At 36.7% G+C, this 25,238-nt stretch overlaps 1 protein-coding gene across 20 annotated transcripts in view; it reads left to right on the plus strand.

Moving 5' to 3' along the window:
- MTHFD2L (methylenetetrahydrofolate dehydrogenase (NADP+ dependent) 2 like) overlaps positions 1-25,238 on the plus strand; it is a 169,901-nt gene that overhangs the window by 52,374 nt on the left and 92,289 nt on the right. For all 20 annotated transcript variants that reach the window (XR_012516845.1, XM_074396267.1, XM_074396266.1 and 17 more), the window contains 2 exons: positions 10,510-10,662; positions 11,847-11,954. Coding sequence is in view for 19 of the 20 variants with exons in the window: in XM_074396267.1 (XP_074252368.1) it covers positions 10,510-10,662; positions 11,847-11,954 (261 nt within the window). In the remaining variant the exon portion in view is untranslated. The remainder of the gene's footprint in view (positions 1-10,509; positions 10,663-11,846; positions 11,955-25,238) is intronic.

Below are 25,238 nucleotides of genomic sequence, written 5' to 3' on the forward strand. Positions count from 1 at the left end.
AGTTTTGAGCAGGACAGAAGATGGACTAATTGGGTAGACTATGAGACTATAAGGTTTAATATAGATTATTATCAAGTCCATAACTTTTGTTTGGGGTAGTAGATTTGCATATGCCTAATTTATTATGAAAAACTAATGTAAATTGCATTGTGTTTGGACCAATATTGTGGTTGTGTCACAAGCCCATGAATTATGATTAATCTAATTTCTGCACTTGAAGTTCATTCAAAGAAAAAATACCCAATGTTTTGCTTCAGATCCTTTCTGACATTATTCGTGTGGTCACATAGAAACAAAGCCATCCTCACAGTATTATTTATCCAACTTTAAAAACCTTTATCAGAGGGAGGTGTATGTCAAATAATTTATCAACAAGGGGAAGAAAAGTGGAAGACCATGCTCTTGCATGTCGAGTCTCTTAACCACATGATGGCAGCATTGAGCAAGCAATGTTTTTCTTTCTTTTATACTGGAAGGTGAGTAAATCACTGAGATAAATTTACGTAACAGTGGGATTGCTTGGTGTCTGTAGCCACTTATGTCTCTCTCTCTCTCATTCATATTTATGCGAAAACCATGCTCAGAATTTTTTAGTTGCTCAAATCTATGGAATTACATCTTTTTGAATGGTTACTATTAAAAATTTGTTATATCATCTAACTTGAGATGATTTACTTTTCACAATATCTTCAAAATCATGAATTTTTGAACAACAGTAGTTACTTTTTTATTTTTCATATTTTGTTTTTTCCTTTACCATGATACCCTCATCTGTTTTTGAGTATATTCAGTTTGAAATGATGACAAGCATTTAACAAACTCAAAAGATCCTTTGGAAAATGGATATTTATTTCTCTGTAGAAAATATTTTAAATATATAGTTATATGATAGTTTTCTGACCTTCATCATTCATTTACCAGGTCAACCAATATTTACCTCGAATTCAATTTTTATGAAACTGTACAGAGTACTAGGGGAAAGGTAACTTTTAGTCAGGGTACTGAACAAGTAGAAAACAGTTTAAAACTACGTCACTGTCCTTGAGAAGTTTGCAAGCAAGATTCCCAAAATAACATCTTTTCCTTCTCCTTGTGTATTTAAAAGAAGCTTATTAGAATTGGCATGTTTACTTATCTAAGTGTTTTCTTCTATGGAATATACACTATTTCAAGGACAGTGCTGTCTATTTGACAGAAGTTACTAAGGGCTCGATAAACCAAGATGTCCTTAACATTGCTTACAAGAACAAGATAATTTTAGGATCTCGATATACTCTTCAGCTTACTTAAGGGAATTATATAGGGTAAAGGCTAGCAACCTTTGTGTGATGTGTAGGTAGGTTCCAACTTCATTAAGCTCTACTCTGTTCTCGGATTTCTGGGTGGAGTCGCTCAGCGAGGTTAGAGTCTGTTCCCATTCCTTTTCTGTCCCCCTGCCCCTTGATAATGAAACAACGCTTAAATGATATTGGGCAAGTGGTAGGCACCTGATAAGTGTTGTCTGTCTTGATGTATATCTTAGAGAGTGTAGCTTAAATATTTATTGGCTTGAGAGCAGTGAGCACAGTTTCCGAAAGTATCTCTCATTTACTCCTATAAAATAACCCATCGAGAGACTATAGGTAAATAATTTGGGTGGGCATACATTTATTCCATTAAAATATAAATTCCAGAAGGCAAACATTTTGTCTGTTTGTCTCACATATATATATATATATATATATATATATATATTTTTTTTTTTTTTTTTTTTTTGAGATGGAGTCTTGCCCTATCGCCCAGGCTGGAGTGCAGTGAGTGGTACGATCTCAGCTCAATGCAACCTCCTCCTCCCAGGTTCAAGCGATTCTCCTGCCTCAGCCTCCCAAGTAGCTGGGATTAACAGGCACTGGCCACCACGCCCAGCTATTTTTTTTTGTATTTTAAGTAGAGACGGGATTTTACCATGTTGGCCAGGCTGGTCCTGAATACTGACCTCGTGATTCACCTGCCTTGGCCTCCCAAAGTGCTGGGTTTACAGGCATGAGCCATTGAGTCTGGCCTCTTTATATTTTTTAAAAGAGGAGGTTAGAGGATGTAGAAGGCTCAGACATCTTTTCCTTGTGGTAGCCTGTTCTTCTAACTGTGTCCAGCTGCCCACTAATTCTGTCTCAGTTTCTTCATCTATAAATTAGGATTAATAGTAGCTATTTATTCAATAAATATTTATTGAATACCTCTATGTTCCAAGCACTATATTATTTTATTATTTGTACTGTAGATCAGTAAAAAAAAAAAAAAAAAATTCTGTCCTTGTGAGTAGCAGAGGAAGCAGATAATAAAAAATAAATATAATAAATATTATTTACTAGAGGTTGATATGCTGTGGGACAAAAGAAAGAAGTAGAGCATGGTAGGAGGGGTCAGGATATTGGAGAACAGGTTGTACTTTTATCTGCTGTCCCCAACATGTTGTTATAAAAAATTCAAACATACTGAAAAACTAAAAGACTAGTACAGTGAACACTCATATGACCTCAAGCTAGATTCTGTAGTTGTTAACGTCATACTATATTTGTTTTGTTGCATACCTATCCATTAATATATTTACTTATCCATTTTATTTTTGAAGGATTTAAAGGTATGAACACTTAAGGTACCCCTAAGCCTGTAGTGTGTACATCGTTAAGGTTCATTATTTATGTTATGTGAAATTTACATGCATTTACATGTTATGTGAAATCTACATGCATTGACAGATTGACACAACTTACATGTACTATTTCATAGGTTTTGAAAAATGAAAACTCTCATGTAACCTAAACACCTACATACCTACATATTATACAACATTTTTGTCAACTGAGTTTCCTCATCCCAGTCAGTTGCTATCTCTGTCTTTCATCCTCACACTCAGGTAACCACTATTCTGATTGTTTTTCACATACATATTCCATTTGAATATCTTACTTTGTAAAGTGGCTGTTAAAGTATCTTGCTCATTAAAAAAATGTTATTTATCTTTTAATGATTTAACTTTGAGTGTTTTTTAATATGTCTGGTTACAAGTTCTTTAACTGATAGGTTGTTTGCAAATATTTTCTCCCAGTCTTTGGCTTACCTGTACATTTTCTTAATGATGTTTTGTTTTGTTTCTTTTTTGTGACAGAGTCTCACTCCGTCGCCCAGGCTGGAGTGTAATGGTGTGATCTTGACTCACTGCAACCTCTGCCTCCTGGGCTCAAGCAATTCTCCTGCATCAGTCTTCCAAGCAGCTGGGATGACAGGCTGCATTATCATACCTAGCCATTTTTTGTATTTTTAGTAGAGACAGGGTTTCACCATGTTGGTCAGGTTGGTCTCAAAGATCACTCCTGACCTTGTGATCTGCCCACCTTAGCCTCCCAAAGTGCTGGAATTACAGGTATGAGCCACCACACTCAGCCAATGGTGCTTTTTGATGAGCATAAGATTTTAATTTTTCTTATGTTTAATTGATCAATATTTTAATTTTGTTTTATGTGTTTTATGTCCTTTTTAAGAAACCTTTGCTTACACCTAGCACACAATGATAGTCTTCTAAATTTTCACCCAGAAATTATATAATTTTAACTTTTATGTTTAGATTTCTAATTGATTTCTAGTTAATTTTTCTGTGTAGTGTGAAATAGTTATCATAGTAAGTTTTGTCCTCCACCCTACAATCTGGCTGCCTAGCTGTTTATGTACTATTTGTTGAAGACACTTTCCTTTCACCTTGAATTACTATGGCATTTTTGTGGCATACACATTCTATAAGTGTGACTCTAAAGCTGGGCTGTCTTTTCTAGCCCATTGATCTATTTGTTTTTATGCCAATGTCACACTGCCTTGAATACTGTAGCTTTGTAGCAAATCTTGGAGTCAGGTATTGTAAATTTTCTAACCCTGTTTTCAAGATTGCTTTGGATATTCTAAGTCCTTTAAATCTTCATATACATTTAAGAGTCTAACAAAAAACCACATAGGATTATGATTGAGATTATTGCAATGACTCTACAAATCAGTTTGGAAATTGACATCTTACCATTATTGAGTCTTTCAATCTATGAACATGGTATGCCTTTTATTTCTTTATGTCATTTGTCAGCAATCTTTTGTAGTTCTTATTAAAGAGGTCATTCTCAAATTTTAAAAAATTTACTCCTGAGTATTTTATGATTTGTCAGCTATTGTAAAGAGTATTTATAAAAATTCCTTTTAGTTGCTACTTGTATCAGGAATTCAATTGTTTTCTTACATTGACTTTGTAATCTTGCTTAATTCACCTTATTAGTTCTAGTAATTGTTTTATAAATTTTAAGCATGCTCTGCATAAACAACTATTGCATCTGTGATTAGAGAGTTTTACTTCTATTCTCTATGCCTCTTTATTTATTTATTTTTGTTATCTTATTACACTTGCTAGGCCCTCTGACAAAGCATTAACTAGAAACTGTGGGAGTGGACATTATTCAAATCTTGAGGGAAAAGATTCAGTATTTCACTATTAAGTAGGATGTTAACTGTAAAATTTTTTGTAAATGCCTGTATCTGATTGAGGACTTAAAGATTTGTTTCTCCTTTGGTGAACCACAGGTAGACTCTCTAGTAAGTTCTCTTATCATTTGATGAGCTTCTTGGAGTTTGTTTCCTGTGTGTGTGTTCAGGGGTCAGTCAGAGATACAGAATTTACATGCAATATTTGGGTGTCCTCTCTGTGACTTTCTCCTTTCCTGGATATGTCCCTTCAATTTTCAACTATGATATTAGCCCCAAACTTTATCTTTTGATTTCTTAAGCAAGTAGGACTGAATATTTCTATCCAAATTCTATCTGTCTTGTGGCTAGAAAAACTTTTAAAGTGGAAAACTGTTTCAATGACTTTTTCTTTTATTTCAGATACCTTTCCTCTACATCTGTTTGTTTTTTAGTAACTTTCCATTTTTTTTCAGATAGTTGTTTTTTGTATTTTTTTAAAAAATGATTTTACTGAAGTTTGAGGTTGTTTCCTATAAGAAGTTGAGTCCAATAAGCCACTTCACAATAGAAACTGAACCTACATTTTTAAATTGTGTGGTCACAATTATCCATACTGATGTTAATCAAGTTTAGCTTAAAGCTGCCTCCTTACATTATTTAAATTTGGCCTAAAGATTTTTCTGTATATTGTGAACTGTAGCAAGTGGAGGTTTAAACTGATCATGGCCCATACCTGTGCCAATCACTGCTTTGGCCAATCAAATGTAGCAAACTGTTCGAACTATGTTCAAATAAGGTAAATATTGAGCAGAAACAAATCCAGTTTTTTCTGTACCTCACTTATGATTTCTGTGTGTCTTGTCCCTTTTTTGTCTATAAATCTTCTACCACATGGCTATGCTGGAGTCTCTGAATTTGCTGTGATTGTTGGAGCTTCCTGATTTATTAATTGTTCATTGCTCAATTAAACATCTTTAAATTTAATTCCGCTGAAGTTTTTCTTTTAACAGTGAGAATGTGGTATTTAAGAAAACATTTGAAAGAAGGGAGGGATTTAGCCCAGGTGACAATTCTTCTTTAGAAAAGCCTTCCAGGCAGACAGAAAGCTGCAGTTAAGGTGGCAAAATGCCTTGTTTTCAAGGGACATCAAGGGGACCAGCTTGGTGCTCATAGATTGAGAAAAGAGGAGAGTAACCAGTGATGGGATTAGACACATAGCTTTGGTTTTGGTGTGGTATCGATCATGTAGAACCTTCTTTGCAATTGTTAAGGTAATAACATTGCAGGGTTTTGAGAAAAGCTGTGTGATCAAATATACATTTCGAGGTATAACCCTATTGCTGTTTTGTGAATAAATTGTATGGTTGCACATATACAAGAAGGAAACTAATTAGGAGGCTGTTTCAAGAATTGACAGAAAGAATAATGTTCACTCAAAATAGAGTAGTATCATGAACATGGTGAGACTGATAAAGTGCTCGATGTATTATTATGAAGAAAGCCAACAGATTTTCCAGTGGTTTGGATGTTAGGTGTGAGTGAAAGAGGAATGTTTAAGATGACTCCAGGTTTTCTTGGCAAGTAGCATAGAAGGATGCTACTTCTATTTTGGGGGTTCCATTGTGAACCCCCAAAATTTGAGACAAGTCTGAGTTTATTTTGCCAAGGTTGAAGATGCACACCCATGACACAGCCTCAGAGTCCTGGCAATATATGCCCAAGGTGGTTTAGCCACAGCTTGGTTTTATACATTTTAGGGGGCTAAGAGACATCAATCAATATATGTAAGAAGTACACTGGTTCCGTCCAGAGAGGTGGGGACAATTTGAAGCAGGGGAGGAGTCTTCCAGGTCACAGGTAGGTGAGAGAAAAATGGCTGTATTCTTTTGAGTTTCTGACAAGCCTTTCCAAAGGAGGCAATCAGAACATGCATCTTTCTCAGTGAGCAGAGGGATGACTTTGATTAGTCATGGGAGGCAGATTTGTCCTGAGCAGTTCCCAGCTTGAATTTTCCATTTAACTTAGTGATTTTGGGGGATATATATATATATATATATATATATATATATATATATATATTTCACACCATTCAACTGAGGTGGAATACTTATAAGTGAATCAGTTTAAGACAAAGACTGTGTCCTAAAAGGCTCACATTCAGAAGAAGGAGATGATAAGGATAATAAAACAGCTAATATCATTAACTAACTGAACTAGCGTGCTAAGTATTTTTCTATAGTTGTTTCATGGGAGAGCAGAGGAAAAAAATGTCATTTCAATTTGTGATCATTTCAGTGGGGGGCAATTGATCAATGCATTGAAGAATGAATAGGATAAGAACAAACCGAGAAGAAAGGATTACTAGTGAAAAAAATTGATTATGAGCAATAGCAATGCAGAAGTTAAGGCTAAGGGCTTGGGGAATGGACATGGTTTGTTCTGACTAGAGTAGAAGGTGTGTGATGATGATGGTTGGTAAAGATATGGAACACATAGAGAAGGGACTGTAGGAAAAAGAATCAAACTAAAGGACACAATATTTACTATACTGATGAGCTTTGCACTTATCCAACAGATGTGGGGGAAGTGGAAGGTGGTATTTTTAAACAGTAATGTAAAAATCCGTAGGTGAAAAGTAGGCCAGTAATTTGTTTGTTCCTTTTTTTTCTGTTTATTGTCCAAAAGCAGTTAAGCACATTATAAATAAATCACAAAAATATATATGCAGTGGCCAGGCATGTGGCTCACACCTGTAATTCTAGCACTTTGGGAGGCTGAGGCCAGGGTATCACGAGGTCAGGAGTTCGAGACCAGCCTGGCCAATATGGTGAATCCCCATCTCTACTAAAGATACAAAAATTTAGCCACACGAAGTGGTGCATGCCTGAAATCCTAGCTACTTGGGAGGCTGAGGCAGAAGAATCACTTGGATCTGGGAGGTGGAGGTTGCAGTGAGCCAAGATCGTGCCGCTGCACTCCAGCCTGGGCGACAGAGTGAGTGTCTCTCTCTCTTTCTCTCTCTCTCTCTCTCTCTCTCTCACTCTTTCTCTCTCTCTCTCTCTCTCTCTCTCTCTCTCTCTCTCTCTCTCTCTCTCCATACACACACACACACACATAGGCTCAAATTCAGAAGAAGGAGATGATATATATATATATATATATATATAGAGAGAGAGAGAGAGAGAGAGAGAGAGAGAGAGAGAGAGGAGAGAGAGATCTACTTTTTATTATGTAGTATACAGTACATATCTATTCAGTGTAATAAGTGAGCTCCCTAAAGGCATTATCTGAGCTGTTTTATTGTAGTGTTCAGATTTTAATTTGATGACTTCTTTTTTCCCAAGTATGATTTAATGATTTCTCATAACCTTAAATAGAAGGAGGAAAATCACAAAGTGAATAATACCAGTTTTACCATTCATTTGGGTAAGATGTTAAGTGGTTTGTTGTTTACCAATGTATTCTGTGAATCAAAGTGTTGTATGACCATTGTGAGAAAATTGATGCAATGGTCTTATGATTCTTTTTTCTGTTCAAGTCCTGTGCCCCAAGAGTGAGATTTTGGGAAACTTTTAGTAGCAGTCATTCAAAAACAGGAAATGTATTTATTTCTCTTACTTGTAAAACAAAAAGAAGTAGAATTACCTGTAAAACGTTTGATGCTTTTTTGCATGTGCTTAGACATGTATTACTTAATCTAGAAATAGTGTTATAGTTGGAGCCCTAGGAGAAACGGTACATTTCTTGGGATACTTTAGAGTTATCAAATGTCTTGTTAGGAGTTAGGAAGGAGGCCTCTCTGATTTCAATTTTTGAATGGTATTTAAAGTGATTAATATTTATTATGACTTCTATATGATACAAAAGGAAAAACTGATCTTAGAGCCAAAAGATATGGATTTAAACTCTGCATTCTTTGTAGTGGCTTGAGATTGACTCAAACTCCTTGAGCTTGTCCTTAAAATGGGCGTGATCATACCTTTTCTACCTTAGTCCCCAGTAACTATGAAGATTAAAAGGAAATTGATGTAATGGTAATATAATCATTGTAAAGCACTTTTTAAATGTTAGATATAGGACTTAAGGTTATTGCTATATAATGTACACTACATAATAAAAGATCTCTCCTGGAAAAAGATAAATATTAGATTTAATACACTGCTAAGATAACAGAGTTATTTCAAAATGATAAATGAATTGGTTTTCTTGATTTTTGTGATCCTCAATTTTTTTTTATCTACTCATATGAAGCTCTCCCTTTTAGATTCAGGTTTTATGAATCTGCTATACCTTTTGTATGTCCACATATCTGTCTTTTAAACTACTAATACTTAAATACTTAAGACAAAAGTGTTGATCTGAATTATGATCTGAGTTGAAGTTTACATGTACGAGAGGACAGATCTCTTAACTGTCAGTCTCTAGTTCTGGCTTCCAATTTTTCAGATGCTTACATTTCTTCTCAACTATTAGCTGGTGTGTGAGATGAATTATTTGTTACAGCTTTAATGTTATTTTCAGTGAATGGGAGCACAACAGTAGTTGGCAAAATTCAGTGTAATTCAGGCTTATTGTTTGGAGAATGGCTCTTAAAATCAAAGAGTCCTTGTTGAGTTCTTTTTAATCAGTAGTACAGCCCACGCATATATTAGCCAATTTTGAACTTAGAAATAAACTAATTTGAATCCTAGCTAAAAATAGATACTTCAAATATAGTTGTTTTTCTTTTCATATATAAAGCTTTTGATTTCATTGTAAAAATATTCATGTCATGAAGATTCTGCATGAGTGGTAGGTGATTTAAAATGACTTATCATCATCATCACCTATAATTTTTTTAAAAAAGAATGACTATTTTTACCCTCATGTAGTAAGTTAAATATGTATTCTTTTAAAAGTTTGACTAGAATCTAAATTATGATCTAGATCTATAGAAAATAGATGGAGGTCCTGCTAAAACGTTATAGACTGAATGCAGTTATTGAAAGTGAAAAACTATTGATTGGAGAGATGTTCTGAAGACTCAGTTTCTATTTGAATATGATTCAAATGAATACTTTTATATATTTAAAGGACTTTGGTAATCTACTTATGGTTAATTGGCTCTACTTAAAGTAAGGTGCAATAGCACACTTTCAGAATACAAAAGGTGTAAAACCCAAGGCATAGCTTTCTGAAATTTTGAACTTGGGCTTTTATAATGTTTTAAAGAATTATGTCTAAATGACATTATATAATGGCCAAATAAACTTTACGTAGAAAATATACTTTTAATATATTAGGCACATGGGTTAATTGTTAGGTTAGTGGTAATTTAAACTACTCTGCTTAGAGTAATAGGTGCCTATTTTATATTTCTATACTTACTTTGAAAAATAAGATGATTGGCATCCCATATTTCATTTGATTAGTTTATTATTCACGTGTTCTTTTTCTTCCATCTAGCAAGTCATAGTAATATTTTGATTTCACTATGCCAGTGCTTTAGAGAAAATGTGTGTGTGTGTGTGTGTGTGTGTGTGTGTGTGTGTGTTTGTGTGCATGCATGTTTTCTATTTGTGTTTTTGTTATGTCATTTAAGGGGAAGCTAAGAACTAATGATGTTATGACTATTCTGAACACTAACAAAGCCCGTTAATCTGCAATGCTCAAAGTATTTAATTTAGTAAAACCGTCTCACGTCAGATAAATTGTGGATTTAAGCCCTCTAAATATACAAACTTATTGAAGCAAAGACGTAACACCTGGCTATTAGCAGATATCATTGGGATTGTTTAATTCACAAATTTTTTCTTTCACCGGTCCAGCCACTTTTGGGTCTGTAATAGCATATATTACAACTACAGTTCATTCTAACCATCAGTCAAGCACATTTTTGCTTCCTATTTTTGTGGCAAATAATAATAATGACTTTATACCTTTCTTGGAGCTAAATTAAAAGTGATGTGGCTTTAAATTCCCAGATTTTATTTTCCAGGCTACCAAATAGGTAACAGTGTAAAAATTAGACAAATTTTATTTGTTTTTCAGACCATGTTGATGAGCGAACGATATGCAATGGAATAGCCCCAGAAAAAGATGTTGATGGATTTCATATTATCAATATTGGAAGATTGTGCCTTGATCAGCATTCTCTCATACCTGCCACTGCCAGTGCTGTTTGGGAAATAATAACAAGAACAGGTTGGTAACTTGTGGTCTGCAGGAAATGGGTGCTAGGTACTGAGCTGAGCATTTGTGCACTGAGATTTGATGGGGCCACCTCAGTCCTATAGGATGACAGAAAATTATAAGTCATAAAGCATTAGTATATAGAGAGATGTAAAACTGTAGAAGTCAAAACACAATTCAAAATAAAATGAAGAACATTTGCCAGGTTATAGATAACTGCAGTTGCAACTTAGAGGAAGTGAATTTTCCACACAGTAGTGGTGTGTGTCTACCTTTAAAATATAAACTTCACGCCTTTTGATAGAAACTTTTCTAAAATATATTTTTCTTTACCTTTAAAAATATGTGGTGATCTCATAGTTATCATTTCTATTGGCTTGGGTTTTCATGTTTAGCATTTAACAGGTACTGTGCTGGATTCAGTAATGTTCTCATAGACTCTTACAGTATGTAGAGATGTTTACCTCTATATTAATTGACCCCAGATGGCCTTATATGTTGATGATTTTCCTACCTCCATCACTGTTACTTCTATTTTTGGTAGCATTTTCTCCTTTCTAATCTGCTATTTTTTGAGAAAGAAAAACCTCCAAAGGAAAACAGATTCTAGATTTATACTCTTACAGTGTTAGTGTTGGAAAATCCCTAGTTCTAACTTCTTTGTTTTATTTATGAAGAAATGAGTCCAACAGAAGTAGAATGTACTAAATCTGCAGGCTTTATTTTTTACATCTTTCTATGTCTGTTAAGTTTAACCTTTCTCTCCTATGGAGTAAAAGGCATGAGCTTTGTGAAAAATGCCCCTTTTTTCACTTGTTTTGTCCCAGCATTGCTCAAAGTTTGATTGCCTATTAAGTGTGACATTGCTGTAGTTTGCTTATTTTATAATTAGAAGTTAATATATGTTAAGATTCTATACTTCTCTTAATGTGAATCTCCATGTTTAAAAGTAACTTAATGGCAGCTGAGGAATGTCTGTGGTTTTTAATGAGGACATAATCGGAGAAGAAGTGACAAATCTAAGAAGCATAAAATGAATTATTTATAAATAATGAATGTGGTCATATTATAGACAAGCCACATAATAATTCAGATTTAATTAGAAAATTTTAAAAGAATGTTTCAGCTGGCTGTTCAAATGTTTATTTTACTTCTTGTTGTCAATTCCGCATTTAAACCAAACTCTGTATTTTAAGGAATTCAAACATTTGGAAAAAATGTGGTTGTGGCTGGAAGATCCAAGAATGTAGGGATGCCCATTGCCATGCTTTTACACACTGATGGAGAGCATGAACGGCCAGGAGGTAGGTAGGACCTTGCAAATGCTATGCACTCTCACAGTGTTCTGACTTCTTACAAAATCAAGTAAAGATGTTTGATAATGCAGCTTAGCATATTTGTGGGTTTATGTAATTCAAAGTCTCCTTTATTCCTCATTTAATGATGTGAGAGTCTTGAGAGTGACTATAGGAATTATAGTGACCTTTTTCTCTATTTTTTTTTCTTTTGGCTATATATACTTTCTTTAAAATCATTAACAAAACAGACATTAAGAAAAGGGCAAAGCTATTAGATACAAAAAAATCACATGCCTCAGGAAATAGAAAACAAAACATCTGTTGGATGTAGAATTCCTATGGTGGGGAGGTCTTAGCACTTTAGAAATCAGCTAGTTAGTTCATTTTACAGATGAGTTATCTGAGGCTTAGAGTTGTTACCAGATTATGTAGGTTAAACAAGTAGTTATTGTCCTGTGAGGAGTAGTGACACTCCAAGTCACTAACAAAGCCCAGGAAGGTATGATTAGCCTTTGAGAACATGCAGCCATTCCAGGTGCTGGTCATCTCAACATCATCCGAGGATCTTGGTTTCTTCAACAGCCTAATAGCTAGATACAGAATAGCTCCCTAGAGGTGGAAATGGGGATGGGATGAAAAGGAAATCCAGCAAAGGGGTGATGGGACATTGTTTGTTGTTGTCTGAGCTGGTGCTGTGGGAGGAAAGCACAAGGGTTATTCAGTTCATCACTGTTTGCTAAAATCTGCCTCTTCTTCTAATCTAGGTAAAACACCAAGTTCATGTTCTTAGGAGAAGTAGTCATTGGCCTATGTATGTGTTAGAGATGTTTTGTACTTCCTTTACCATTTATTACTTCTAATCTTTCTCCCCCTAATTTTTGATATAGTACTTCATTGGTTTCTCTAATTCCAAAGAAGAGGAGGGGCTATTTTTCTGCTTTCTAATATTTAACCAGAGTGAGAGACACCTTTATGCTCATCATGTATCACACATACACACACATGCACACATGCATGTACACACAAAAAACATATATAGATAGATTTCTTACCATTATATAAATCTTGTTGAATTCAAGTTTCCTGATCTCAAATTTTCAATAATACTTGTTTTAGGATCTTGATTGACATGATACTTAGGAGATAATTTTTTAAAACACAAAGCCCTATGGAAAAAATAATCCCAGTAATAACTTATCTAAATAATCCCAGTAATAACTTATCATAAAAATGATGAATGACACTTTTGAATATTATTTTTCCTTTCTATGTCTAGAGAATTAAATATTGCCAGAAATCAATACATATATATGAATCACAGTAAATTAAGATTTGATAATGACTCCAGGTAATTTTAAAAAGCCTTAGTTTTGAAGAGCTCTTAGAAAGACCAAATCCAGTGGTATGACACTTTTCATGGTACACATCTCGAAAGGTGCATTCCCAGTTTCACTATTCACTTCTAGCTTGGTCTATTGCTGCTTATCTCTCTCTCTGTCTCTGTATAATAAGGATATGGATTCAGATTTGCCTTTATGTAATAATTTCTGTCTCACCTAAGCAAGATGTATTAGTCTGTTCTAATCTTTAACTGTATTAGTCTGTTCTAGTCTGTTTTGTTCTCACATTGCTGTAAAGAAATATCTAAGACTGGGTAATTTATAAAGAAAAGAGGCTTAATTTGCTCACAGTACTGCAGGCTGTGCAGGAAGCATGGAGTCATCTGCTTGGCTTTTAGGAAGGCCTCAGGAAATGTATAATCATGGCAGAAGGCAAAGGGGGAGCCAGCATTTCTCATGGCTGGAGCAGGTGGAAGAGAGAAAGAGGGGAGGTACCATACACTTTTAAACAACCAGATATTATGAAACTCACTATTGCAACAGCAGCACCAAGGGAGATGGTGTTAAATCATGAGAAAGTGCCTCATTATCCAGTTACCTCTCTCTAGGCCCCATCTCCAATATTGGAAATTACAATTGAAAGTTGAGATTTGGGTGGGGACACAGATGCAAACCATATCACAAGATAAAATAATTAGTAATGTTTACCTAAGTATACTATTTTTTTCTTGGAAAATTTTGACCAAGAGCCAATGGGCAGTTTTGTTTTTTTTTTTCACTTTTAACGTTGTTTTCATCTGTAACATAACAAGCAACAGTGTATAGCTCCATGATTTGCTCAGTACTTTCTCTTAAACTATCTTAATTAATTCTCAGTAATCCTAGCATATATTAATGTTATTCCCATTTTACAGCTAAAGGAAATGAGCTTTGGAGACTTCAGAGGACTCATATAAGGCCATGCAAGGAAACAGGCATTCTGGGGAGCTAGATGCTGAGTTTGTGTTTAAGAGGATAGACATGGAGTTAGGTCCCCTCCATTACCAAGCCCTGTGACCTTGGGCAAATTATTTAATCATGTAGACCTCCACTTTCCTCATCTGTAAAATATCAATAATATTAATATCTCCTCAAGTTGGTTATTGTGAAAACTAAATGAAATATTAATCTAAAGCACTAATTACTGTGCCTGACATATAGTAAGTTAAGTGAGCTATTGGTGCATATAGCTGTGGCAGTTACTTTTATTACCACTATTATACTTAAGTCCGTAATCTGTAACTATTCTAATCATGATGTGTGAAGTAACATGATCCGAGATTAACGATGTAATTTTTAACTTTATTTGAATTTTATTTTCTTCCGGATTTGTATATGCAATTTTTGGATCATATCTGGTCTTTTCTGTAAAAATTTGAATAAACTCAGAATTTATAAAAGTTTATAAAATATGTGATTAGAAATAGGACATCATAATTCTCCAAATAGTGCTTAACAGTGTATTTTTTAATAGGCATCAGTATACTGCATGCTAATTTCTTGATTAATTTCAATTTTGAATTATTCATTTGTCTATAAAATATCTGTCAAAATTGATTTACCCTTTTTATACAGTTTTAAACTAGGTTATCCTGTGCATTAAACATATTACTTTATTTTTTATCATTTAAGATTTATTTATAGATGCTTACATATGTAGTAAGAGCAGTAAAGCAAGCATGAGAAAGATAAATACAAATTGATGGTGGCAGTTATTTCTGGGGAAAGAATTAATGGGTAAAAACGTATATGGTTTAAAAAGTATTATACTTTGTGTTATGAAATATTCTCGCTTGAATGCATGTTAAAATGGAATAAAAGTGGAATAAGTTATAATACTGGTTACTTACAAACCAGATGATTAAACTTATCTTTATTACAGTGGTACCTGGGTGCTGTTACAATTATAGTATCTCAAAGGTAACAAATTATACTAAAAATGATATTGGAAGGTTTGCAACATGAGTGGTTTTTAATCTCATGCATATTTAAGAGGAGTGTGATGACTTGTATTATTAATATAATGAATCATTGAGAGCTGCTTACTGAAGGTTTGGAGTCTGTGGGAAAGTTAATATTTCAGACATCCATGTCTGTTAGGGCAATAATTATGGGCAGTGACTCCATGTGCATTGTTAGCTAATGAAGATAATGAAGGAGGATTAACTCAGGAAATTCATATGTATAGAACTTGTTCTAATAACACTCACAATGTTGAGCATTCGGCTCACACTGTATATTTATTTCTTTGCCAGAAGGCATGCAGAAGCCTAATGATTCATTTCTGTCTTAAAGCCAAAGATAATTGTACTAGAAGAAAAATGGCCATACTGTAATTTAGCTTGATTAATACGTATCTACCTATGGCTAGCTTTTAGTTTTGTTATTAAGGACATGGATCACAGCTATTTTTTGAATTTTTTTAATTCCCCAAGGGCTTGAATATTTAGAGGAGGGAGAATGTGCTAAAAACTCTTAAAGGGGTAGTGTTGACACTCAACACAACAAGGAATCAAGGAAGGAGTTACCTTCTGCTGAGAACAGATCATCACAGAAGGGTTTGTAGAGGATGTAACACTTGAGCTTCTATATGGTTAATAGAGAGTAGGTGGGAGATGGTTCCTATCCTCCCAGAGCTATGTAGTCTTGGTGGTGGTGATGGGGGAGCAAGGGGATATGATACATAAGTATGGGTAATTTAAATTTTAAATAGTCAGTGGCACAAAATAAAATTTGGCATCTCTAAGTAAACATTCTATGTGCTTCTCGAAGCCCATGGCTAATTGAGGTGACATAAAGAGAATGAGCTCCACTAATTATTAGAATGTTTTAGTACCATTGTGACCACATATACACATTGTATATTTGTAACTGAATGCAAGTCCAGATGCTCTCTGCTTGTATAGTCCAATTAACCAGAGCAAGGCCTAGTAAAGACAGTGACATTATTAACCAAAACTAGTAAAAATGGGGACACAGCCAGATTCCTATTCAAAGTAACTGCTCTGATTTGGGTTGGGGGTTGGTGGAAGGCAGGGACTTAAAAAGGGAAAACTGGATAAAGAAGGCATGCAAGAATTGGGCCAAGTACGATGTCTGTGTGTCTTGTTCTGGTGGCTGACTTGGGTCCCAGTCCACCTAGAGTGTGGGCTGATGTCACTTCAACAATGGCTGGGTTGTTAACTAGTGTCCTTGGATTAATCTCTGGAATTTTGTAGCTGGATCTCCAGACTTGGTCTGTCTGTCTCAAGATTAGCTCCTGGAACTTCTAAGAAGGCATATAATGAGATACTAGCATAGGGTTAGATAGATATGCAGGGAGTATGTACCGTGAGAAAGGGAGAGACGTGGAGTCTTTTTTAAGGCTAAGGAAAGTCTTCTGCACTTTGCCTTAAGGTTGTATCTTGAAACCCAAGAGAAAGAAAGAAAACATTGAAAATGCATTTTGAAGTTCAGCTGCCCAGTTACATTTTTTTTTTTTTACTTTTTTGTATGTAGTAACCTACCAGTTTCACATTCTTTTAGAATGAAAACTGAATACAATTGTTTTTAGCAGTGTCTTTATTTTTAGATTTACAATGAGGAAGTGACAGAGAAAGTCTCCAATTTCTGTAAAACTTTTTGTTTTCCTTCAAAGTGCCATAATGACCAAGGTTACTAACTGTCATGAGAAGATATAGAATCAGATTTTATTTCAAATCCTTTTAGTTTTATTTTTTGAGACAGGACCTCACTCTGTCATCCAGACTGGAGTTTAGCGGCATAATCACGGCTCACTGCAGCCTCAACCTCCTGGGCCCAAGTGATCCTTCTGCCTCAGCCTCCTGAATCATTGGGACCACAGGCATACACCACCATACCCAGATAATTTTTTTTATTTTTTGTAGAAATGAGGTCTCTTTATGTTGCCCAGGCTGGTCTTAAACTCCTGAGCTCAAGCAATCTGCCCGCCTCAAACTCCCAAAATGTTGCGATTACAGAAGTGAGCTGCCGCACCCAGCTTCTTATTCTTAGAGTAAGTACCTGTAGGCATATTTTTATTTCTAAGTAGGACATCTCATCTAGTTAGGTGAGATTTCCTAATTGGCCATAATATGGAGTTGCATGCTGCTCCTTTGACTAAAAGGTTCTGGCATCATTGGAGGAATATTGATGCTGGCTCATTTTTAAAGAGCATTTGACAGGGCCAGCAACCAGCTGGTTTTGCTTAGAGTCCAATGGGTCTGGTGATGTTCTTTATTTCATTCAGCCAATACTCATCTAGTACTTATTCTCTGGGAAACACTGTGGGATACAACTGCATCCCACCGAAAAAGACTTCTCTCTCTCCAGAAGTTGACAGTCTGAATCTCCAGGACTCATCTTTGCAGTGGATATTTTCTGAAGGCACTGACTCTGCATTGCATTCAGTTTTCACACTCAAGCTGTGATTTTGCAGCAACTTACTGTATCTCAGGTAGATTTTCTTCAAGAGGCACCCTGTCTAAATGGAAAATGACAATAATTTTTTTTCCAGTTGAATGTCTTTCACTTTGTGAGAATTAAGCCCAGTTGTGAAAATGGACTTTTTAATTTTTGCCAGCCTAGAAATTTTATCTCCCACCTGCAGGACATAATAACACAGTACTAGATGCTTGAGGCAGTGCAACGTGATGTGAGTGGTATGTGTGATTAAGCTCAGCCTGGTGGCAGGTTGGACCAAGGTTTTTTAGGTTTCAAAGAGAGGAGCCAAAAAGGAATGCCAAGGAATGCAGGAGTCATGCAAAGTGATCACACCACTGAGATTGACACTCTTAGTCTTATTGGCAGTGGAGTGGGATGTTTGCTGCCTCTGAGGAAGGAACCATTGTCTGACTGGGACAGGGGATGGCAGGTATTTAGTCTCTGCCACTCTCATCCCACTACCCTCAGCTTAGAAGGAAAAGATATTGGGGATATTATGTTTTGTGATATCTCCATGTTAATTAGACTTTACTGAATTACATCTTTGAATTTGGGTAGTGGAAGACTGAAGAAAACAGCAAATGATAGAACTATTCTCATTTTCTAAATTGAATAATAGGAGCACTGTTTCATTTTCAATGTCTTCTAAATTCAGCCATTTAGTATCTGAACAGCACTGTGCTTGGAAAATACACATTCTTATCAGTCAACTAGGACTATCACACTATTGAAAGGAACACTAAAACTTATTTTAAATGGAAAATGAAGTCTACATCTTTCTCCTTCAATTCCTCTCTTTCTCCATGACCTCATAGCATTGTAGGACATTTTTCTTAGTTCAGCTAAAAGCTGAGTTCTTGAAACATGACCAGGAAAAATTAGGCTTGTGGACACACAGAAAGATGAAAAAAAATGGAATTTATTGGGTAAAAAGGAAAAAACTCAGCAAAGTGAGAGGGATTCCTGTTAATAGGCCCCCATCTCACCAATTGAATTCCACAGTACCACCCAGGAACTGGAGGGACCAGGCTCCTGCCTATGAACTTCCGTGTTCCAAGCCATTCTCCCAGAGCACCGGTCAGTTGGGGGTTCTCCAGGGAACCCTTTCTACTTGGCTGCCTCATACCCCTCTCTAAAGAAGTACATCTCACTGCCATTAGAATAAGGATAATGAAAAGGTCAAAGATCAATCTTAATTGCTTGCTGCTGACAGGGTGCTGTTTTGGGCAAATGGCAGTCTGATCCCCCTCAGAAGCCTGTCTAAGGGTCCTCAGCCAAAAGGGGCCATTGTCCAAGACTCCAGTTGCATGACTGTTTGGAGTCTGACGGCCTGAAGGTGAGAGGAGACAAACTGGGTCATTAGAAAACATGTATCAAAACAAAACAAGGTGGGCAAGGACAGCTCAAAAATCCTGAGGCCTTTTACCGGTTTGCACAGGGAGACTGAGGCCAAAAGCCTGACTGGTTAAAAACAACAACAACAAAACAAACAAACTTTACCCTTTTGCTGGCATGTTATGCTTCTGGGTTTCTTTCTTCTGAGCCCAAACCCAACCAGTTTAAGGTTTGGTAATTAACTATCCCAGTTTGGAGGATGCATCTGAGCAGAGTGTTCTGTAGCATGGAGGCACAGTTACCTATCAGTGAAAAGAGAACAGAGGAGAAGAAATGAAAAAAGAAGGCGTTTTTCAAATGAGGCCCAGGGATTCAGGATGCATTAAAAAAGGATATAGATTGAAGATGAATGGCTAATTATCTAGAAAGAAGGGAGCAGGTGTCTCTGGTTCTTCAGAGAGAAGGAAGAATGTCCTTTTTCTTCCATCCTTGCATCCCTGAGTCCTGGCTGCCCTAGCAGGTGCCACCCATGGGTGCCAAAGTGGCTTGCACCCCTGAGGCAGGGAAAGCCTACAGAGTAGGAATTATCTGCTCCTACTTATGCCTGAATCCCACTTACTGTCAGTAGCCTTGGAGTTCCCTAGATCTCATTTATGCCATGGTTACTAATAGGAGCTTTATCCATGAAACAGGAGGTTTGGCTTAATTGGCAGGAAATAGTCATGCTCACCTGTGTTCTACTCTTTAACTTCTGTTATCATCTGCCTCTGGATCCCTTAGATCCAGTTTTCCTTCCTAGGGCTTCAACCTGAACCTTGAAGTTGAGTTTAAGACAAAAGTGTATCTGGGGGTTTGGGGGTTTGTATGGACTCTTTATTATAAGCCAAATGCTAAGGTGAAGCTGTGGAATTGGGTCCTCCTCCAACAAGAAAGAGAAAAGGATGTCTTGTGACCTTACCAGATAACTGGTAGATATAGTTACACTTGCTAAGATTTGAGTGCATGGTACTTGGTTTTGGTTAGCTCCCTTGGTCTTAGCATCCCAAAGAGGAAACCTCTAGGTTATGGGCACCCTATTTATTCTCATTACCTGGCAGGATTTGCAGGATAATTGCTCAGAAATAGAATATTAATCCAGATTTCTCTATTACCTATCCCTTTTGCTTGTCCTGAATTGTAGCTGGAGATTGCTGGTTGGTTCACAGGAACAAGCAGGGTTAGTCTAAAATGTAGGAAAAACCTTGAAAACAACTAATGAATTTAGAATTTAGTGACAAATGTATGATAAGTTTTGAAACATAATTCCTCTCTCTCCAGTCCTCATTTTTGCTAAAAAACACAAAGTCATGAAAGGACTGAGTTGTTTGCAAAATAGACTTTAGTCGTATACTGAGCCTGATTATTTGCATAAAGTGCTGGAAGAATAACTTTCTACATAGACCTTTGAGATTGGCTTCGATGGAACTCTGTTCAACATGGGTTTGTATCCTCAAATACCTGTAAGTCAGGTGATCCTCTCAAGGTTCCAAGATAAACTTTGAGCTCCTGGGCCTGTTAGAAGGTGACATTCTTTACTGACCACAAGTCAGGAACCTTGTACAAGGATGGTGTGGACAAGGGTATGAAGTCAGTATTTTTTTTTTTTTTTGTAAGGGGCTTTTATCAGCTCAGTAAGTTGAACTTGACTTCTTAAAGGGAAGCATAACTTTCCAGTCAAAGCATTGGAAAAACAAGAAGTTTCTCTGATTGCTTCCTGTTGCAAAAGAAAATGGATTCTTATTGCACTGATACAAGCAACTATATTGCTGTAAGTTAAGAATACTCACAGATAGTTTCCAAATTCTGGTTTTCAAAGGGAATGCTTCGAGCTTTTGCCCATTTAGTATGATATTGGCTGTGGTTTATTAATAATAACTAGCTCGTATTATATTGAGATATGTTCTATCAATACCTAATTTATTGAGAGTTTTTAGCATGAAGGGTGTTGAATTTTATCAAAGGCCTTTTCTGCATCTATTGAGATAATCATGAAGTTTTTGTCATTGGTTCTGTTTATGTGATGGATTATGTTTATTGATTTGCATATGTTATATCCGCCTTGCATCCCAGGGATGAGGGGAACTTGATCAAGGTCAATAAGCTTTTTGTTGGGCTGCTAGATTTGGTTTGCCAGTATTGTATTGAGGATTTTCACATCAATGTTCATCAGGGATATTGGCCTGAACTGTTGTTGTTGTTGTGTCTCTGCCAGGTTTTCGTATCAGAATGATGCTGGGCTCATAAAATGAGTTAGGGAGGAGTCCCTCTTTTTTGGTTATTTGGAATAGTTTTAGAAGGAATGGTATCAGCTCCTCTTTGTACCTCTGTGAATCTGTCTGGTCCTGGTTTTTGTTTGTTTGTTTGTTGGTAGGCTATTGCTGCCTCAATATCAGAACATATTATGGGTCTATTCAGGGGTCTAACTTCTTCTTGGTTTAGTCTTGGGAGGGTGTATGTGTCCAGGAATTTATCCATTTCTTCTAGATTTTCTAATTTATTTGCATAGAGGGGGTTTATAGTATTCTCTGATCGTAGTTTGTATTTCTGTGGGATTGGTGATATCCTCTTTATCACTTTTTATTGTGCCTATTTGATTCTTCACTCTTTTCTTCTTTATTAGTCTGGCTAGGAGTCTATCCATTTTGTTAATCTTTGCAAAAAACCAGCTCCTGGATTCAATGATTTTTTTAAGGGTTTTTTTTTTTTTTTTTTTTTTTTTTTCATGTCTCTATCTCCTTCAGTTCTGCTCTGATGTTAGTTATTTCTTGTCTTCTGCTAGCTTTTAAATTTGCTTGCTCTTGCTTCTTTAGTTATTTTCATTGCGATGTTAGGGTGTCAATTATAGATCTTTCCTGTTTACTCCTGTGGGCATTTAGGGCTATAATTTTTTCTGTAAATACTGCTTTAGCTGTGTCCCAGAGATTCTGGTATGTTGTGTCTTTGTTCTGATTGGTTTTAAAGAACTTATTTATTTCTTCCTAATTTTGTTATTAATTTAGTAATCATGCAGGAGCCAGTTGTTCATTTCCCATGTAGTCGTGTGTTTTTGAGTGAGTTTCTTAATCCTGAGTTCTAATTTCATTGCACTGTGACACTGTTTGTGATGATTTTCACTTTTTTTTGTATTTGCTGATGAGTGTGGTCAATTTTAGAATAAGTGTGATATGGTGCTGAGAAGAATGTTTATTCTGTTGATATGGGGTGGAGAGTTCTGTAGATGTTTATTAGGTCCACTTGGCCCAGAGCTGAGTTTTAGTCCTGAATATCTTTGTTAGTTTTTTGTCTTTTTGATCTGTATAATACTGACAGTGGGGTGTTAAGGGCTGCCACTATTATTGTGTGGGAGTTTAATTCTCTTTGTAGGTGTCTAAGAATTTGCTTTATGAATCTGGGTGCTCCTGTATTGGGTGCATATATATTTAGGATAGCTCTTCTTTTGCATTGATCCCTTTTGCATTATGCAATGTCCTTCTTTTTTTTTTGATTTTATTTTTCCCTCTATCACCAGGCTGGAGTGCAGTGGCACTATCCTGGCTCACTGCAACTTCCACTTTCCTGTTTCTGCAGAGAGATCCACTGTCTGTCTGATGGGCTTCCCTTTGTGGGTAACCCGACCTTTCACTCTGGCTGCCCTTAACATTTTTTCCTTCATTTGTAACTTGGCAAATCTGACGATTATGTGTCTTGGGGTACCTCTTCTCGAGGAGTATCATTGTAGTGTCCTCTATATTTCCTGAATTTGAATGTTGGGTTGTCTTGCTAGGTTGGGGAAGTTCTCCTAGATAATATCCTGAGGAGTGTTTTCCAACTTGGTTCCATTCTCCCTGTCACTTTCAGGTACACCACTCAAGCATAGGTTTGGTATTTTCACATAGTTCCATATTTTTTGGAGGCTTTGTTCATTCCTTTTTATTCTTTGTTCTCTAATTTTGTCTTCGTGCTTTATTTCATTAAATTGAAATTCTATCTCTGATATCCTTTCTTCTTCCTGATTGATTGACTATTGATTCTTGTTTATGCTTCACAAAGTTCTTGTGTTGTATTTTTCAGCTCCCTCAGGTCATTTATGTTCTTCTCCGACCTGCTTATTCTAGTTAGCATTTCATCTAACCTTTTTTTCAAGGTTCTTAGCTTCCTTGCCTTGGGTTAGCTTGGAGGAGTTTGTTGTTACCCCCCTTCTTAGGCCTACTTCTGTCAATTCGTGAAACTCATTCTTTGTTTAGTTTCGTTCCCTTGCTGGTGAAGAGCTGTGATCATTTGGAGAAGAGGCGTTCTGGTCTTTGGAATGTTCAGCCTTTCTGTGCTGCTTTTTCCTCGTCTTTGTGGATTTATCTACCTTTGGTCTTTGATGTTGGTGACCTTCGGATGGGGTTTCTTTGTGGATGCTCTTTCTGTTGTCATTGATGCTATTCTTTTCTGTTTGTTAGTTTTCCTTCTAACAGTCACACCCATCTGCTATAGGTCTGCTGGAGTTTGCTGGAGGTCCACTCCAGACCCTGTTTGCCTGGGTATCACCAGCAGAGGCTGCAGAATAGCAGAGAATCCTGCCTATTCCTTCCTCTGGAAGCTTTGTCCCAGATGGGCACCCACCAGATGCCGGCCAGATCTCTCCTGTATGAAGTGTCTGTTGACCCCTACTGAGAGGTGTCTCCACATTAGGAGGCACAAGGGTCAGGGTCCCACTTGATGAGGCAGTCTGTCCCTTATTAGAGCTCAAGTGCTGTGCTGGGAGATCTGCCGCTCTTTTCAGAGCCAGCAGGTAGAACCATTTAAGTCTGCTGAAGCAGCACCCACAGCTGCTTCTTCCCCCAAGTGTTCTTTCCCAGGGAGATTGGAGTTTTCTTATAAACCCCTGACTGGGGCTTCTGCCTTTAATTCGGAGATGCTCTGCCCAGAGAGGAGGAACCTAGAGAGGCAGTATGGCTACAGAGGCTTTGCTGAGCTGTGGTGGGTTCTGCCCAGTTTGAACTTCCTGGTGACTTTGTTTATGTTATAAGGAGAAACCTGCCTCCTCAAGACTCAGTAATGGTGGATTCCCCTCCCCAGAACAAGCTTGAGCATCCCAGGTTGACTTCAGACTGCTGTGCTGGCAATGAGAATTTCCAGCTGGCAGATGGTAGTTTGCTGGGCTCCCTTGTGGTGGGATCTGCTGAGCTAGACCACTTAGCTCCCTGACTTCAGCCCCTTTTCCAGAGGAGTGAATGGTCTGTCTCACTGGCATTTCAAGAACCACTAAGGTATGAAAAAAAGACTTCTGCAGCTACTTCAGTGTCTGCTCAAATGGCCACCCAGTTTTGTGCTTGAAACCTAGGGTCCTGGTTGTGTAGGTATCCAGGGGAATCTCCTGGTCTATGGGTTGCAAAGACCATAGGAAACATGTAGTATCAGGGCTGTAATGTACTGTTCCTCACAGCACAGTCCCTCAAGGCTTCCCTTGGCTAAGGAAGGGAATTTCCCAACCCCTTGAGCTTCCCAGGTGAGGCAACACCCCACCCTGCTTTGGCTTGCCTTCTGTGGGCTGCACCCACTGTCTAACCTGTCCCAATGAGATAAGCCAGGTACTTCAGTTAGAAATGCAGAAATCGCCCACCTTCTGTGTTGATCTTGCTAGGAGCTGCAGAAGGAACTGTTGCTATTTGGCCATCTTGACAGCCACCTCCCTTTTACTATTCTTTACTTAAAAACTAAAAAGTTCAATCTTATGAGCCCATAGCAATATATAAAACACAATGCAAATAAGATGGTGAAGAAAAAGGGGAACTAAAAATAGAGCCAAAGACTTCTACTAAAGGTAGACATATCATTAGGTCTTTGTGGATATATTTCCACTGTCAAGCACATTGCATTTTATATAATGGTGCTGGATGTACATTTGGTGAATTTATTTAATTGAGTTTCAGTTAGGTGTGCTATGATTGGGTCACTAATTTTATTGTCAGAGCTGGTTAGCAGGAAAAAAAATTACAGTTATCCAATTGTCTTTAAAATTAAAAATAAACATGTGCTCAATACAAATAAAACATTTTCCTAATATTAAAACAAAAAGTATTTCTCCTGATGGTTTTTATAAACAGAAAACTATGAAGTAAATTGA

Source organism: Saimiri boliviensis, chromosome 3, assembly GCF_048565385.1.
Source record: "Saimiri boliviensis isolate mSaiBol1 chromosome 3, mSaiBol1.pri, whole genome shotgun sequence".
NCBI lineage: Eukaryota > Metazoa > Chordata > Mammalia > Primates > Cebidae > Saimiri > Saimiri boliviensis.